General features: G+C 45.8%; 1 protein-coding gene across 1 annotated transcript; it reads right to left on the reverse strand.

Annotated features, from left to right (window-relative positions):
- Positions 1 to 673: 673 nt before the first annotated feature.
- FEM1B (fem-1 homolog B) lies at positions 674 to 12453 on the reverse strand. Its single transcript, XM_069625116.1, has 2 exons — positions 12082 to 12453; positions 674 to 2751 (listed from the first exon to the last, which is right to left on the reverse strand). Exons 1-2 carry the CDS (start codon positions 12333 to 12335, stop codon positions 1116 to 1118), a joined length of 1890 nt encoding a protein of 629 aa, XP_069481217.1. The 5' UTR covers positions 12336 to 12453; the 3' UTR covers positions 674 to 1115.
- Positions 12454 to 14096: the final 1643 nt, after the last annotated feature.

Consider the following 14096-nt stretch of genomic DNA (forward strand, 5'->3'; position numbering starts at 1 on the left):
CGTCATGACATTGCTCAGTCAGATAAAGAGGGGGGGTTTGTTTAACACAAGAGACTGGAAACACAGGTAACCATTTACAACAAACACTGGAGCTTCACCACACATCACTTTACAGGACACCCCCCCCCCCCCCAACTCCCTAACTTGAAAAAGAAGGTACCCTCATTAGGAGCACGATAAATGCCAGAGGAAGTGCGTATTGCACAATATTCATCACAGAAAAATGATTTCCAAAACGTCCCCAAAAATTTATATATTTGTGAAAACCAATGATAGGTTTTGGAAAAGGGGTCAATTAATTGGGGTGGGAGGCACGTTTTGATTTAATGAACCTTGGCATATATCTTCGATTGTCGTCATGTTAATATTACTTTGATTTTGTACCAAATAGGTTATATGTGTAACGCTTCGTATAAACATGCCGTACATATTAAAACAAAAACTTTTTTTTAAAAAAGGTGACTAATCGGAGCTTAAAAGTGTGGTAAAAACAAACCAGATACTTCATCTAATTGGTTGCTAGGCCGGCCTTAACCTTTAAACAGGGCTAGCATTGAATTCGTAAATCATTTTGTATTGTGGTACATGCAGTGAACACCTCCTAGCAATTAGACCCTGGCCAAGTTGGGGGCAGGTTGACCTAGCACCCTTAGAAATGGAAAGGACAATCAACTTCAGAAAACATGTTGGCGTGATTTACTGAAATTTAAAAATATCCTGCAGAACGAAATCTCACATTTTGCACAAAGCTGTAAACTTTTAATCCTTTTACAATTTCTTAAAAGGTCTTGGCTGCCAATTTAATTTGAAGACATTATGTTATCAAGCATTTGAGCTGCCTTCTTGTTGGTTAGTGCCTTAATTTTCCTTAAACATGCAGCCAATGTTTTTACCACACGATCGTATTGGATCCGTCATATTCCTCATATTTCAACAGTAATGTAGAAAATTAATGATAGAAAAATCAGTCAATTTAAAAAGAATTCATTCTTCAGCCCAACCCTGAAGACAATGGGGAGAGGGGTTATAAAATTAGTTAAGAGAACAGACAAATGGCTTTGGTCACCTTTACTTTACAGCACCGCATTAAAAAAAGATCGAATCCAGCAGCAACACTAGTGAAACTCAACAAATTCTTCAAGGACTCTGGGTATCTGGTTCTGGTAAGTAAGGTCATACAACCGTACCGCCCTGGCAGCCAGGCACTTTAAGCTCAGCTTCATTTGTGTTTTAAGTAAAATCTCAGACACCCCTGTGGTGCTTTTGTCCAAAGGCGTTTTTTTCTGTTTGTTTGTCATATCTGTGTGCGCCCCAGCTTCCACAAGGCTGATAATGATGGCGTGCAAAGTCAAGAAGTCACTGATGGGTCGGTTGTACTGTACGATCAAGTGAAGGGGGCTATTCCCATCACTGTCCACAGCATTAACATCAGCACCACAATCCAGAAGGAGTTTAGTGACAAGTGCATTGGGGAAGCTGCATACATCATTTGTGTGAAAGTCATCAACCGGCGTGCTGCAGTTGACAGCGAGGTGCAACAGGCTGGATTTATCCCGTGTGCGGGGATCCAGTTGAATTAAGTTATAAATTTGCTTGTTGATTCTGGACTGCTCATCATCGCCACAACGAGTCTTGGTGGAGATGCAGACCAGGTAGAGGAAGGTAAAAATATTGCATTCATAGTTGTCAAGGGCAGTGTGCAGGTCTGTGTCTTGAGGGTTCTTGATTCTAGCCATTCCCCTTTCGATTTCCAAGACACTGCACCTTAATACACTTTCAATATCCTTAGCTTTGACAGGCTCATTTAAGTGGATCATCTGGGAGAACACTTGAGCAAACCTTAAGAGATCCTTATGCGTATTTCGATTCCCTTTCTGTCTCAAGTGCAACGCATGAAGCCAAAGCTTTATACAGTGCTCAAACTCCATGTTGTCTGCATAGACAGCACCGCGATAAATAATGGGATGTGAAACATCTATGTTATCAGAGCCCAGAATCCGTTCCCTAACTAGAAGGCCTTCCATGTGCAATGCATCTGTGTCGTGCCTTATTGCATCTAGATCCTTGGGAGTGCGACATTCAGTTCTCCTCCCGTAGGCCTCTATGGGAGGAAGGACTTCTTTCAAGAGGATGTTACTGGAGTCTCTATATCTTTCAAGCATAGCCAAGTAGAGGTACTGGTAGGTCTTCATGATGTCATAATTCTCCCGATCATTTGCAAACGAGGCTCCAAGGAGTTCCAGTGCCTCAATCCTGCTGTGTGTGTCGCAGTCAGCATGAGAAAGCAGCAACTCCACCACATCTGCCTTACAGCTCTCTGCAGCAACTTTCAGGGGGGTCATGCCATGGCCATTCGTAACCATGGCTGCTTTGCAGCGCACCAGCTCCCTGACAATTTCCAAGTGCCCAGCTTCAGCTGCAAAGTGCAGGGCAGTAGCGCCACAGTGAGCTTTGCAGTTGGGATCTGCATTCTGCTCCAGGAGGTATTGGACCACATCAGTGTGCCCCTTGTATGCCGCAATCATAAGGCAAGTGTTATCATATTTGTTGGCAATGCTAATGTTGGCATTATTCTCCACAAGGTACTTGACTATGTCAAGCCTGCCATCAAAGCAAGCAGCTCTCAGAGGAGTAGAGTTTGTAACGGTAGTGTGGTTCACGTTAGCCCCATGGCTAACCAGCAGCTTCACTACTTCAAAGTGTCCGGCTCCTGCAGCACACCAGAGAGCTGTGGCTCCATCAATGACGTAACTGAAAAGACAAATGGATCATTAATTCATAACTTTTTGTGAAACACCTGATTATAAAACTAACATGATCTGTGAAATACCATGCTGAATATGAAGATTAGAACAGTAGGCTCTTTGTATGGTTGAAGAAATACCCGGCTAGACGACTGCCCAATCTTATAGAATACAAACACAGAGATGAACCTGCACTTTAAGGAGCAGAGATCAATGAATACAGGAGAACAAGACCAATGTGCCTAAGCGGGAATAGACTGAATAAGACTCTCCTCTTCTATGTAAAAAAAAAAAAAATTCAAGCAACGGCGCACAATGGTTCTTTGAACCTTATTTCTGCCAACTTTTAAAACATGACACTCGCAACCTAAAAGCCCACGTTGCCACCAAATTGATTGCAGACTGATAATGGTGGGGGGCACAACTTAGTCTGGTATGGAATCATTGTAAATTACATCATTGTCAGTATAAAAAAGGTTTAATGTGTTGCAAAGTCCTCTCCGTTTGAGGGCACGTGGAGAACAGAGCGACAATATGTGGATAGCCAGGCTGCAAAATGGAAAGAATTAGTGGCAAATAAGAGGCACCACAATACTCCATTAATCCACACTTTGATGAGCAGCGCAGCTGGTAGTTGCGAAAACTTACGAGAGAATGCCCAGCTCTAGTTACCAGTGGCTCTTGACGACCAGACTTCACACTAATATTTTGGTCACACAATACAGTGTAATCGGCTGCTGTGGCTCCGGAGGTCTGGCGTTCCCACAAGAACACAGGCCACTGATCGTATTTTAACCCTTTAAACATTAAGATGAGTAAAGTCACTGTTGAGAATTGGCCTAGGTCAACATGAGCCCCAAGCACACCCAAACTCTGTAAAAACAATTGAAACCTACAATGTAGGGCAGATCAGGGTTATACATTGTCCTTTAGCATAAAGGACACTTCTAAAAGCGCCTTTGTGGATTTTAGAAGTGCGTTCGACCAGGTCAATAGGGACATCCTATGCGCTAAGCTACGGGCCTTAACTTGCCACATTTGTACACATCTTAGCTCTCCTTCATAGAAATAACAGTGCCAGAGTATGGTTGGACCGGGGGCAGAGTCACAGACCCTATTCCAATTAATATGAGAGTAAAACATGGGCTGTGTTGCGGCTCCTCGGCTATATAATCGGTATATTGCGGATCTCCTCCCTCGTCTACTTGGAGTAACCAACTTCCCACCGAGGATATGCAATCTTTCTGTGGTGGGTATGTTGTACGCAGACAATTTGGTCCTGTTTGACCGCACCTTTAAGGGCATGAAGATCTTGCTCAACGAGCTCTCCAACTATGCCCACGAACTTGTGCTTACTATAAATCTCGAAAAGACTAGCTTTATGCTGGTTACTAGAAACTCTGGCAATAGGAATAATAGAATGAACACGTTGATTGGAACCATCGAGTGTGCCATGTCTTATCCTTATTTGTGACTGGAGTTCAGTGATTACGAGCTCATAATTAGAAGAAAAAAAAACAGAAGAGCGAAGCAGTCAACGCTCCAGACACGCAAGTTTGCTGGAGACCATGCAGGCCTCTCCCTACTTGGGATCATCCTGCTGTATAAACAATGCGTCATGCCATAGTTGTATGGATTTGAGGCACTTGCCATGCAGGATTTTTCCTGGCTAAATAAATTGGAGCGACTCTTCTGGTGTGCTATGTTGGGCCTGGGCCCTTCCTGTTCCATGGAATATTTGCGCCTCAAACTAGGACTTACATCTTTGGGGGGCATGGCGTGCCGGGGAAAGAAGGTGCTTTTATTTAAAGGCTCATTCTAGTCCGATCTGTGAGCTCCTAGCAGCAGTTGGTAGGAACCATGAATTGGATAAGAGTATATAGGGGATACAATTTTGGGACACTTAATGAGCAGCTATTCGATGAGATAAACTGACGTCACGATTTTGGTAAAGGTACACCTTATATCCACTTAAATTTTTGGGGGGGGGGGGGGGGGGGGAGGGTGATGGGGGAAACGAATACGTGGGATTGGTGTAGGAATTACACACATCTGGCTAAACTAAAAGGATATGAAGCAAAGTCCCACGTGATTCATCGTTATAGGAAAACGCAACCCTACTTGCTCCTTTGCCCCGATCCGGCTAGAAGGACTTTCATGTTGAAATTGAGCACCAATCAATTGCCGGTACGATCAATAACAGGACCCCGTTTGGGGCCTTCGACAGAGAATAGATACTGTTGCATTTGTGGTGCCATAGATAAGCCAGAAACGGTCAGGCACGTGCTTACCAAGTGCATTAAATTGGGACGCATGTGTAAGCTGGGGGACCTGGTACACGGCCATGAAGGGGATACCCTCAGACTCCCTCTGGGATTACTGCTTAAATGCAGATAGCTCTCTTACGTGTGTGGCGGAAGGTGCAACCTCTGGGGGTTGAATGAGGGGGGGACCATTTTCATGACGTCCCTTTCTTAAAAGCTATGAGGTAATTATGACATCACACATGGTATGATTGATACACCTGGCACGATTACATTAGTAGTGAATGGACAGTGACATGCTAGATGTATGAATGGTGGCAAGAATTGAGAAGTTCGGTGGGATGCAGCTTGGATAGCCGGTAATGACATTTTGGGAACAAATGCTAATGTATTACTTGGCGTGTTTGATGATTTGAACTGTCCGAGTATGTGTAAAGGAAACTAATGAGTCCCCCTCTAACCCCCCGAATATCTACTGGACTGTATTGTAATCCGTTTATCTTGCCGATATATTGGATATATCAATGAGAAACTGAAAACTAATTTTGGACCTTAATTTGTTTGGGAAATCAATATGCATTATATGTGTCCATATGTATATTTTAATGTTATCTTAATTGTGAAGACTGACTGTGGATTGATTGAACATTGATTGTTTTGTTTAAAGTCCTTGATTGAACTAATCACAATAAATAAATTAATAGTGAATGAATATGCGTATTCAGTGACGTCACTGCTCGGGATTTCATGGAGCATTTGTTATCGGGTTGAAAGAACTCAGTCGCCTCAGATGGTCATGGTCGGTATTCCGGAAAGAGACACGTTTTAGAGTTCTGTGGAAGGTCATATGGTCTTAGTGCGTCGAATATGTGGGGGGAGTGAGTTGCGCAGAGTTGGGGCTATGGTTGAGAAGGTGGATCCTCCGACCCTGAGATTGGAATCACTAGAAGGAGGCCAGTGCTTGATCTTAGGTGTGAGATGGTAAGTAGGGTTTTATTCTTGTAGGTAGTTTGGGCCGGTCTTGTGAACTACTCGGTGAGTGATGCATAGGGTCTTGATGGTGGCCCTTTATCCGACTGGGAGCCAGTGGAGGGTTTGAAGAGCTGGTGAGATGTGGTCTCTTTGACCCAGGGAGAGGCGCTGTTTAGGTATAGGGAGTTGGCATAGTCCAGTCTTGACATCACAATAGACACAACTGCAGCAAGTCTGTTCGGGTAGGAGAGGTAGGGTATGCGGATTGAGGTGGTAGCGACAGTATTTTGACACGGTTGATCTGACGGGAGAGGGTTAGGCCTCAGTCCATAGTGCAGCCTAGGCGTTTCACTATATTGGTGGTGGGAAGAGATGGTTCGGGGGACAGAGGGGGTGGGGCATGGCAGCAGGTATAGCAGAAGGGCAGTATTGCTGTACCCCATGATTTCAGTTTTATCAAGGTTCAAAAGGTGGTGGTTTATTGTCATCTATCGGTCAATATCGCAGAGACAAGCTTCATGGTCAGGGTGGTGATTGGCGCATGACTTGGAAATTCTTAGGATCATTTGGGTATGATCAGCGTAGTTGTAATAGAAGATGTTGTGCCTGGAGATGATTCTAGGTAGAGTGGTCATATAGAGGTTAACAGGAGAGGATTGAGTTGGTGTGCATTGAATACCTTCAACGGGTGTGGGTCCAGCAGGGACATGTTTGTAAAACGTCATCGAGAAGCCATCATCCCCCAGAGCGGATTCCAATTTCACCCCCCTGATATCCAGTAGGACCTCCTCTAGGGCGCTCGGGGTTCTCCACAATTCTTTGGGGAGTCCCGGTAGGGGCAGACCCCCCAAAAATTAGTTTATCTGTGCATCATGCCCACTCCACTTCGAAGAATATAGAGTACTGTAGTACTTTGCAAATTTGTTACCAATGCTTCTAGAGTCGTAGACTGCTTCTCCCACCTCAGTTTTTATTACTCCAATAGTTTCCGCTCCCTCTCCTCCCTCAGCCTCCATGCTAAGATCTTATCAGGCCGGTCCCCTTTCTCATGATACTTCTGTGTCAGAAACAGGAGGTTTTTCTTCTGTGTCCTGTGTCATACTGGCCTTCAATTGCGTTTTATACTTTCGGAGCGCCTTCGCCTCCGTCGGAGATATACATTTCCCCTGGGAACCCCCAAGCTGTGTCTGATATTTTCCGACTGAGCACCCCGTCTTTCTCCCCCCCTTTTTCGACCCTATCCTTATTAGGACCCCTCAAATGGTAGCCGTAAAGCCCCCTACCCCCCCAAACCCCTCAGACTGATGACCCCCAACTTCCCAATGTCATTCAAGAGGAAGACTCCTTGATTCCCACCAGCGTCTCCTGCTACTCTCATTTAGAAGAAAATCATGAACCGCCCCCCCCCGGGCCCACTGTCCTCCATCGTTACTCTAACCATATTGTGGTCTGACCATGGTATTGGAGTGACATGGGAATCCACGACTTGCACCTTCAGGGTCGAGTCTACCAGAATCGGATCTATGTACAAAATGCCATGTACCGCTAGAAGAAGGTATATGGCCCATCACCCTCCAGTGGGGGTGCCAGGGAGTGTCACAGGCATAAGACCTCATTCGTTTGTTTAAAATCGCTCTGATCCACCCACCTTCATCTTTGTTATTGGCTGTCCTACCATTCTCTTGCGGCCCCTCAATGGGTCTAATACCATGTTAAAGCCCGCCCCCCTGACCAATTTCCCTTCCGTAAACTCTAAATTTGCCCGACCCCCACCCCAGAATTCACACGTCCTTTTGTCAGTTTAAGCAAAGACAGGCCCTGGTAGATCACAATTTTCGCGTTGCCCAGGGCACTGAGCCCCGACACTTGCCTTTTCCAGGATTTGTTGTCAGTCCGTGTAGTTGTGAAACCGCGCCTGGCCCTCTCCCCACCACTCATGAGCTGTGAACCCTGTCAATTTTAGGCTTCTCAGGGTTCCTGTCTCCCAACAGCACCGTAACAGCCTCATGGATGATCCTCCTTAGGCGCTGCTCCGATTATCCCGCCTTCCGAAAAGTCTGGTGTTGTTCCTCCTCTCACGATTTTCAAAGTCATCCATCTTTAGGGTCACCTACCCCTCCCTTCTTTCCAGTTCCACTAGCTTCAAGTTTGAGTTTCTAGTGTTTCGAGGGAGGACTGGTTGTACTCGACTGCCTGGAGCCTTTCGTCCATCTTGTCAATTCGGACATTCTATCCATCTTTTCTCCTATGTGCATTTATAGAGTATCTGGTCCAAACCTACCCCCAGCGTGAGCCCGGTGAACCCCCAGTATTTGCTACTCTAAGATACCCATCCGTAAGGAGACTGTGGGAAGAGGTGTTTGCCTTTGACACCAGTGACTATCTGGTCCGCAGGGCTTAAGAGTGTTTTACAATGCTAACAAAGTAAGGCATTTCAGGTAGGCAGCTGTATCTTCAGGCTGCAAGGATCAAGCAGAGTCAGTGGAAATATGGGAAACAAAGAACATTCTCATTATGATGCGTCTATTACTTCCCAGTGGGTTGATGGGGTTCGTATTCTGGCAATCATATATTGTTACTGCTACCAATGTATCCTCTAATAACATTCCCCAAGCAAGCTGACCGACCCATGTCAGGTGGGTGTGAAAACACTGCTCATAGGTTAAGGAGAGGCAAGCGCAGTGTTGACACAGACATGAAGGGATTTGACATCTCACCAACACCGCTTGGGTGTCTAACATGTGGCCCAAACACATGACAAAAGTAGGTAAGGAAACTACCGGGGACACATGTTAGGTCTGCTATTTGATCCCCTACACAACGAGGGCCTCCAGAACGTTCATAGCCACTGAAATACCTGCAGCAAGATCACAATGCCTGATGTATCTCTCGATGGTGCAAACTCAGACGATTTCATGGGAAGACAGCCACGCTGAGATTGATGTCCAAGGGAACATTCCCATATAAAGATAATTAGATAAAAACATTGGACACGATCAACAATTATTGGCAGTTAGATGAAGGTTACATTACATAACCGACTGGCCTGAGAAGGGAGAAAAGAAGACCATCACCTTGAAGGAACCGCCATATCCCCAGAGGAGAGTAAGGGAGAAAGGAGGAGAACCGGGATGTTGGGGAAAGACCACAGATACTAGTGTATGGTCAAGTATTCACAAATGATGGATGGCAGGATGGAGTAGTGGGGAGCAAAGCATTGGACAGTCAGTGAACAAAGGCTGGAGAAGTGCAAAGTTGCTAACATGGGCAGAGAACAAAGCTGGTCTGATGCTGAAAATACCTCTAAAGACACCAACACTGTTATCAGGACAATGGCAGAGTTGAAGCTGGTGAGAATGTGGTGCAAAACAATTGAACAACTCGCGGCTATGAAGACGGGAACAGCTGTGCCGATTGGCTTGCGGATCAAAGGCATACAAGAAGCTGCCACTTAACTGGGGAGGAGTTCACTCATTGGTACACGTCAACATGTCTTCGCTGGCTGTGCCGAAAAAGGGTGTAAAGCCTGATGACTTCCCGAAAATGGACAACAACAAAAAGAAAAAGAGGTTTGGCGAGGTGGCACAGACAGCCAAGTAAAGAGGCGGAAATTACTTCTATGGGGCATCAGAAGCAGCAATGGACGAGATTCCAGCAGAAAACAGGCTGTTCAGCAGGACACAAATGTTCTTTGCATCGTACACAAATGCCAAGTGATTACAGATCACTCGCTGGGAGCTTATGGTAACAATTAATTCAACAGTGAATGGGTTCAACGCAATAAAGAAGGAGCTCAGAGCAACAAGGTTGGTGGCTCTCCAGAATAGGTATGTTCTGGATCTCCTCACGGCTATGGAAGAAGGAGTTTGCGCAAAAATAGGGAGTTCCTGTTGCACATTCATTCCTGCCAACAACGAAGATAACGTGACACTATCAGATGCAGGGGCACAACGGGCACGGATGCATGCCAAGATGGAAGACGGGGGAAGGGGAACCGGGAAGAACAAGAGTTGCTCAGCATACCTATGGTCATGGATGCCATCATTGCTGGCAGACTGTAGGTGAGACCGGGAGCTCTTGAGTTGGCAGCAGCAATTTGTGGGATCAAAATCTTCATGGCCAAATGCAGAACAGGATGAATGTAAACATGGGGGAGCAAAGGACGAGATTGTTGAGGAAAGAGACAAACTCAGAGAAAGAATTGCACAATGCCAACTATTCACAACAGGATCCATGAAGCTGGACAACCCATTCGATCCAAAGTACTATGAAGGGAAGTGGGTCTGGTGCAACCCCGAAGGAGTGTGCTGCTACATGCAATTGTCGCTCGATGACCACACAAACTACTATGGGCACCTTGGAGGAATAATAAAGATGTGGCAGTCCAGAGCAAAAGGGCTGTCATATGGATGTGGTTGACAGGCCGACCAGAGGGACGGGGAAGCCTACTTCCACCTCCTACGAAATTCATGACACGGAAGGAGGCCGGGAAACACTGCAGTCATCTATTTCGGACTGATCGCATGACAAGTATGTCGAGAAATATCCCCTCAGCCAGCCCCACGGACCAGGTGTATTTTGTATTTATTTTATTTGTATAGCGCAAACCAGGCCCGAAGGCTACCGGGCGCATGTCTTGAAACAAAGGTTACATAGCAAGTAGATTACATAGATATTTACAATTGAACATTGAGGTACAATCAGAATGCATACTCGGAACATAGTGCAGAGTAAACATATAGATTGTCTAATATGTAGTAATATGTGGTAATATGTGGTGCGAATCTACCCCAACGTGGACAAAGAGCCACAGACGTGATCAATAACACCTATTGACAGCCTGTACTAAGCCATGTTGCGGACATCGTTACAGACACAACATAGCAGCGTTAGACATGAGGCACGTGTGCCATCCGCACTTCAGGACACAAACACGCGCTTGAATACACGAAGAACACGAGCGTACAGTTCTACAGTTAAGAGGACAGACACACATACATACTGGCATTGCTTTTATTATTTTCCCATTAGTCAAACGCAGCCATGCAGAAACTGCAAGAAACAAGAGATCCTGAACAAAGTTTGCAGAGGCTTAGATGCGAAGAACCCCAGGGAACTGCAAGAGCACCTATGGGACCTGACCTGGTTGCTTTGTTGAGATGATGTGTGCAGATCTGAAGAGATAGGGGTCTGTATGGAGTATGTACATATGATGTGTACATTCATTCCATTATGTAAACTGTGCTGCTTCAGTGAAGGAGTTGGATTTCGATATGTTATTGGTGGTGGGGGGGGGGGCTACAACGATGCGGACATGGTTATCGGGTATTTCTCCAATCATTTTCAAATATGACTGCATGGACACATGCAAGTGTGGGAATTTGGGGCTTTCAAAGCATACTTTAGGCAGCAAGAATACAAAAAGGGGGAGCATTTTGCTTCTTCTGCACCTCACTCCCTCCCCTCATTTGTGGATCCAGCCCGAGTACCACTAGTTTTGTGTCACCTCCACTCACATAACCTTCCACACCACTGTTTTCATTGCCCATGTGCAGCCCAGCCCCAACTGCTAGGACAGGTCCCCTCTGCACAGAAACACAAGCAAGCCCAGACATGTTTTGGTACAGTTGGGCATCCGCAGTCCACTTCAGCTTAGATCCATAGAGTGCAACCCTCTGATGAAGCCCAACAAGGCTGAAACATGTCTGGGGTTGCTTGTGTTTCCATGCAGAGGGGACCTGGCCAAGCAGTTCTGGCTGGGCTGCTACCATTGGGGGCAGTAGCTGACTTGCTTTGCATACACTGGACCCCCTTGCAATGGCGCAGACGGGCTAAACAGTAGTGTGGAAGGTTGCCCCGAGGAGTGCCAGTAGTTCAGATACATTCAAAACCTTCCACCCATCACTTTTTTGGTTGCCAAATTGTCAAGAAAGGCACTGCTACTGATGACACGTTCTGAGAAGAGTTTTGACCAAGATCGCAAGGGATAGGAGTGACCTCATCCACCTCATGGACTTTACCCCCACATTCCCCCCAAAAAGCCTGCATGCCCACCACCCTCCCCGGGAAACCTTCGCATCTAGCGCCAAGCGCTCGCTTACCCGTCGAAGCGCACGGTGCCGCTCTGCTGCGTGTCCACGCGGTAGTGCTCGAGAAGGAGCCGCACCACTTTGCTGTGGCCGTTCCTGGCGGCGATGATGAGCGGGGTGCTGCGCTGCCCGCCGCCCGCGCTCACCTGCGACAGGAGCTCGCGGCTCTCGCGCTCCGACCGGTGCAGCAGCAGAGCGGCCAGCGTCAACACGCGTCCCTCCGAGGCAGCGCGGAAGACGTGCGCCGCCAGCCCCTCCGATGACATCCTCTGGGGCTGACACCGCAGCCCCCGGCTCCGGGCCCAGCTAGGCCGCACAGAGACCGGAAGCGGAAGTTCCGGCCATGGGCAGTAAAGACGGACTGCGGTAGAGCTGCAACGTTCATGAACATAGAAGAGAGACACCACGGGGAGCACGAAGAGAGGAAAATAGAAATAGAAGACAGACATCACCATCAGTCAAAGATTGTGTCCACGAAATGAAATCAAATTACTTTAGCAATTTTAATTAATATTGGTAGTATAAGTATTTGATCTAAGAATATACATATTAATATTTATCATTGGCTGTTACACTGCATTCAATAAACTATCCTATACTATCAAATTGTTAATTCACCCATATGTAACCTTGCTTACAACATTTTCGATACAAATCATTTAACTTGAAATATTTTATGTGTCTAGCTCATAGCTCTCAACCATTTGTGTCACAAAGGCGGGTGAAAACACCCAATTTTGTTTTTGGCGGTTGAGAGCCCATTGAAATTAATGGGCGAGCAGGAGGCTTGGCGGGTGACTCCGCTCTTTACAAGGCGGGTGACACCCGTCAAAAGCATGCGAGTTGACAGCTATGCTAGCTGTTACATTTATTTTACATGCTTACACATTTCAGTCTTGCTAGGGAGAAATACAGCTTCACACTCCTTGTAGGCCGTTGAACGTCTTAGGTAATGGAGGTAATGGTCTTCTGTTTAGAACTTTTGCATGTTGAATCTACAGGTCACAGGGGTCAGAAATTCTAAGAGTCAAAAGTGAGTCGATCTGGCTAAAGAATAGCTGTTTAAATCTTGTTGAATGCAATATTATGTAAATCACAAATGTGACATTAAGTTGGGGGCAGAGCCAGATCTCTTGTTCTTCTTCCTAGCCTCCTACTGCTGCAGCCTGTGGTGGCATGCTTCCCCAAGTGGACTGTGAAGATGGGGGTACAAAAGGTGACAAAGAAGAAGTGTTCCCCATATCAGTATTATTATTTTTTTATTTACTTGATTGAATTAGATTAGTATTATAGTGAAAGCTTGAGACAGTGTCAACAACCAAGAAGCACCATGAACATCCAAAGGAAGGACACAATGGTACTAATTGCATACATGCCAACATTTCAACCCACCTGTGCGGGAGATTACGTCCGAAAAACCGTGAGACAAAGATTTTGCCATTGGAATGCATTGGCCAAAGATTTATTTTAGGCGGGAGAACGTGAAAAATAGCAATATTTTTAACTGAAAAATCGCGAGTCTCCTGCCTAAATCGGGAGGGTTGGCATGTATGTAATTGAAAGAGGGGTCACCATTAATATCATGTCAAAAGTACACTTTGCTAATTTGAATCCCACAAAGGTCTGCGTCTTCATGTTTGTCGGCCCAACCCCTATTCCTCAAAAAGGTGCCTTAGATGGAAAGTATAATGAAAGATAGATCAAGTCCAAGTTCTACTTTACAAAAGTCGGCAAGGGCACTCTCATGGGCTGTGATAAAGATTATATCCTTAAAGTAGCATACATGCCAGCATTCCGACATACCTGGGAGGGAGTTTTCGTCAGAAAAATCGGGAGTCAACAAATTGCCCATGGGAATGCATTGGGGAAATAATTATTTTAGACCGGAGAACATGAAACATAGCAATATTTTACACTGAAAAATCGTGAGTCTCCCGCCTAAATCGGGAAGGTTGGCATGTATGAAGTAGTCAACATTTAATTGGGTGTGTGTGTTGAGAATGTTTCTGGCTTACTCCTGAGATAGA

The sequence above is a fragment of the Ambystoma mexicanum genome, chromosome 11, assembly GCF_040938575.1.
Source record: "Ambystoma mexicanum isolate Mex_15411 chromosome 11, UKY_AmexF1_1, whole genome shotgun sequence".
Taxonomy (NCBI): domain Eukaryota; kingdom Metazoa; phylum Chordata; class Amphibia; order Caudata; family Ambystomatidae; genus Ambystoma; species Ambystoma mexicanum.

Coding starts and splice junctions, on each gene's coding strand:
- FEM1B (XM_069625116.1), bottom strand. CDS start 12,335: ATGTCATCGGAGGGGCTGGCGGCGCACGTCTTCCGCGCTGCCTCGGAG. Junction 2,752..12,081: donor GGCACCGTGCGCTTCGACGG/GTAAGCGAGCGC, acceptor TTGTCTTTTCAG/TTACGTCATTGATGGAGCCA.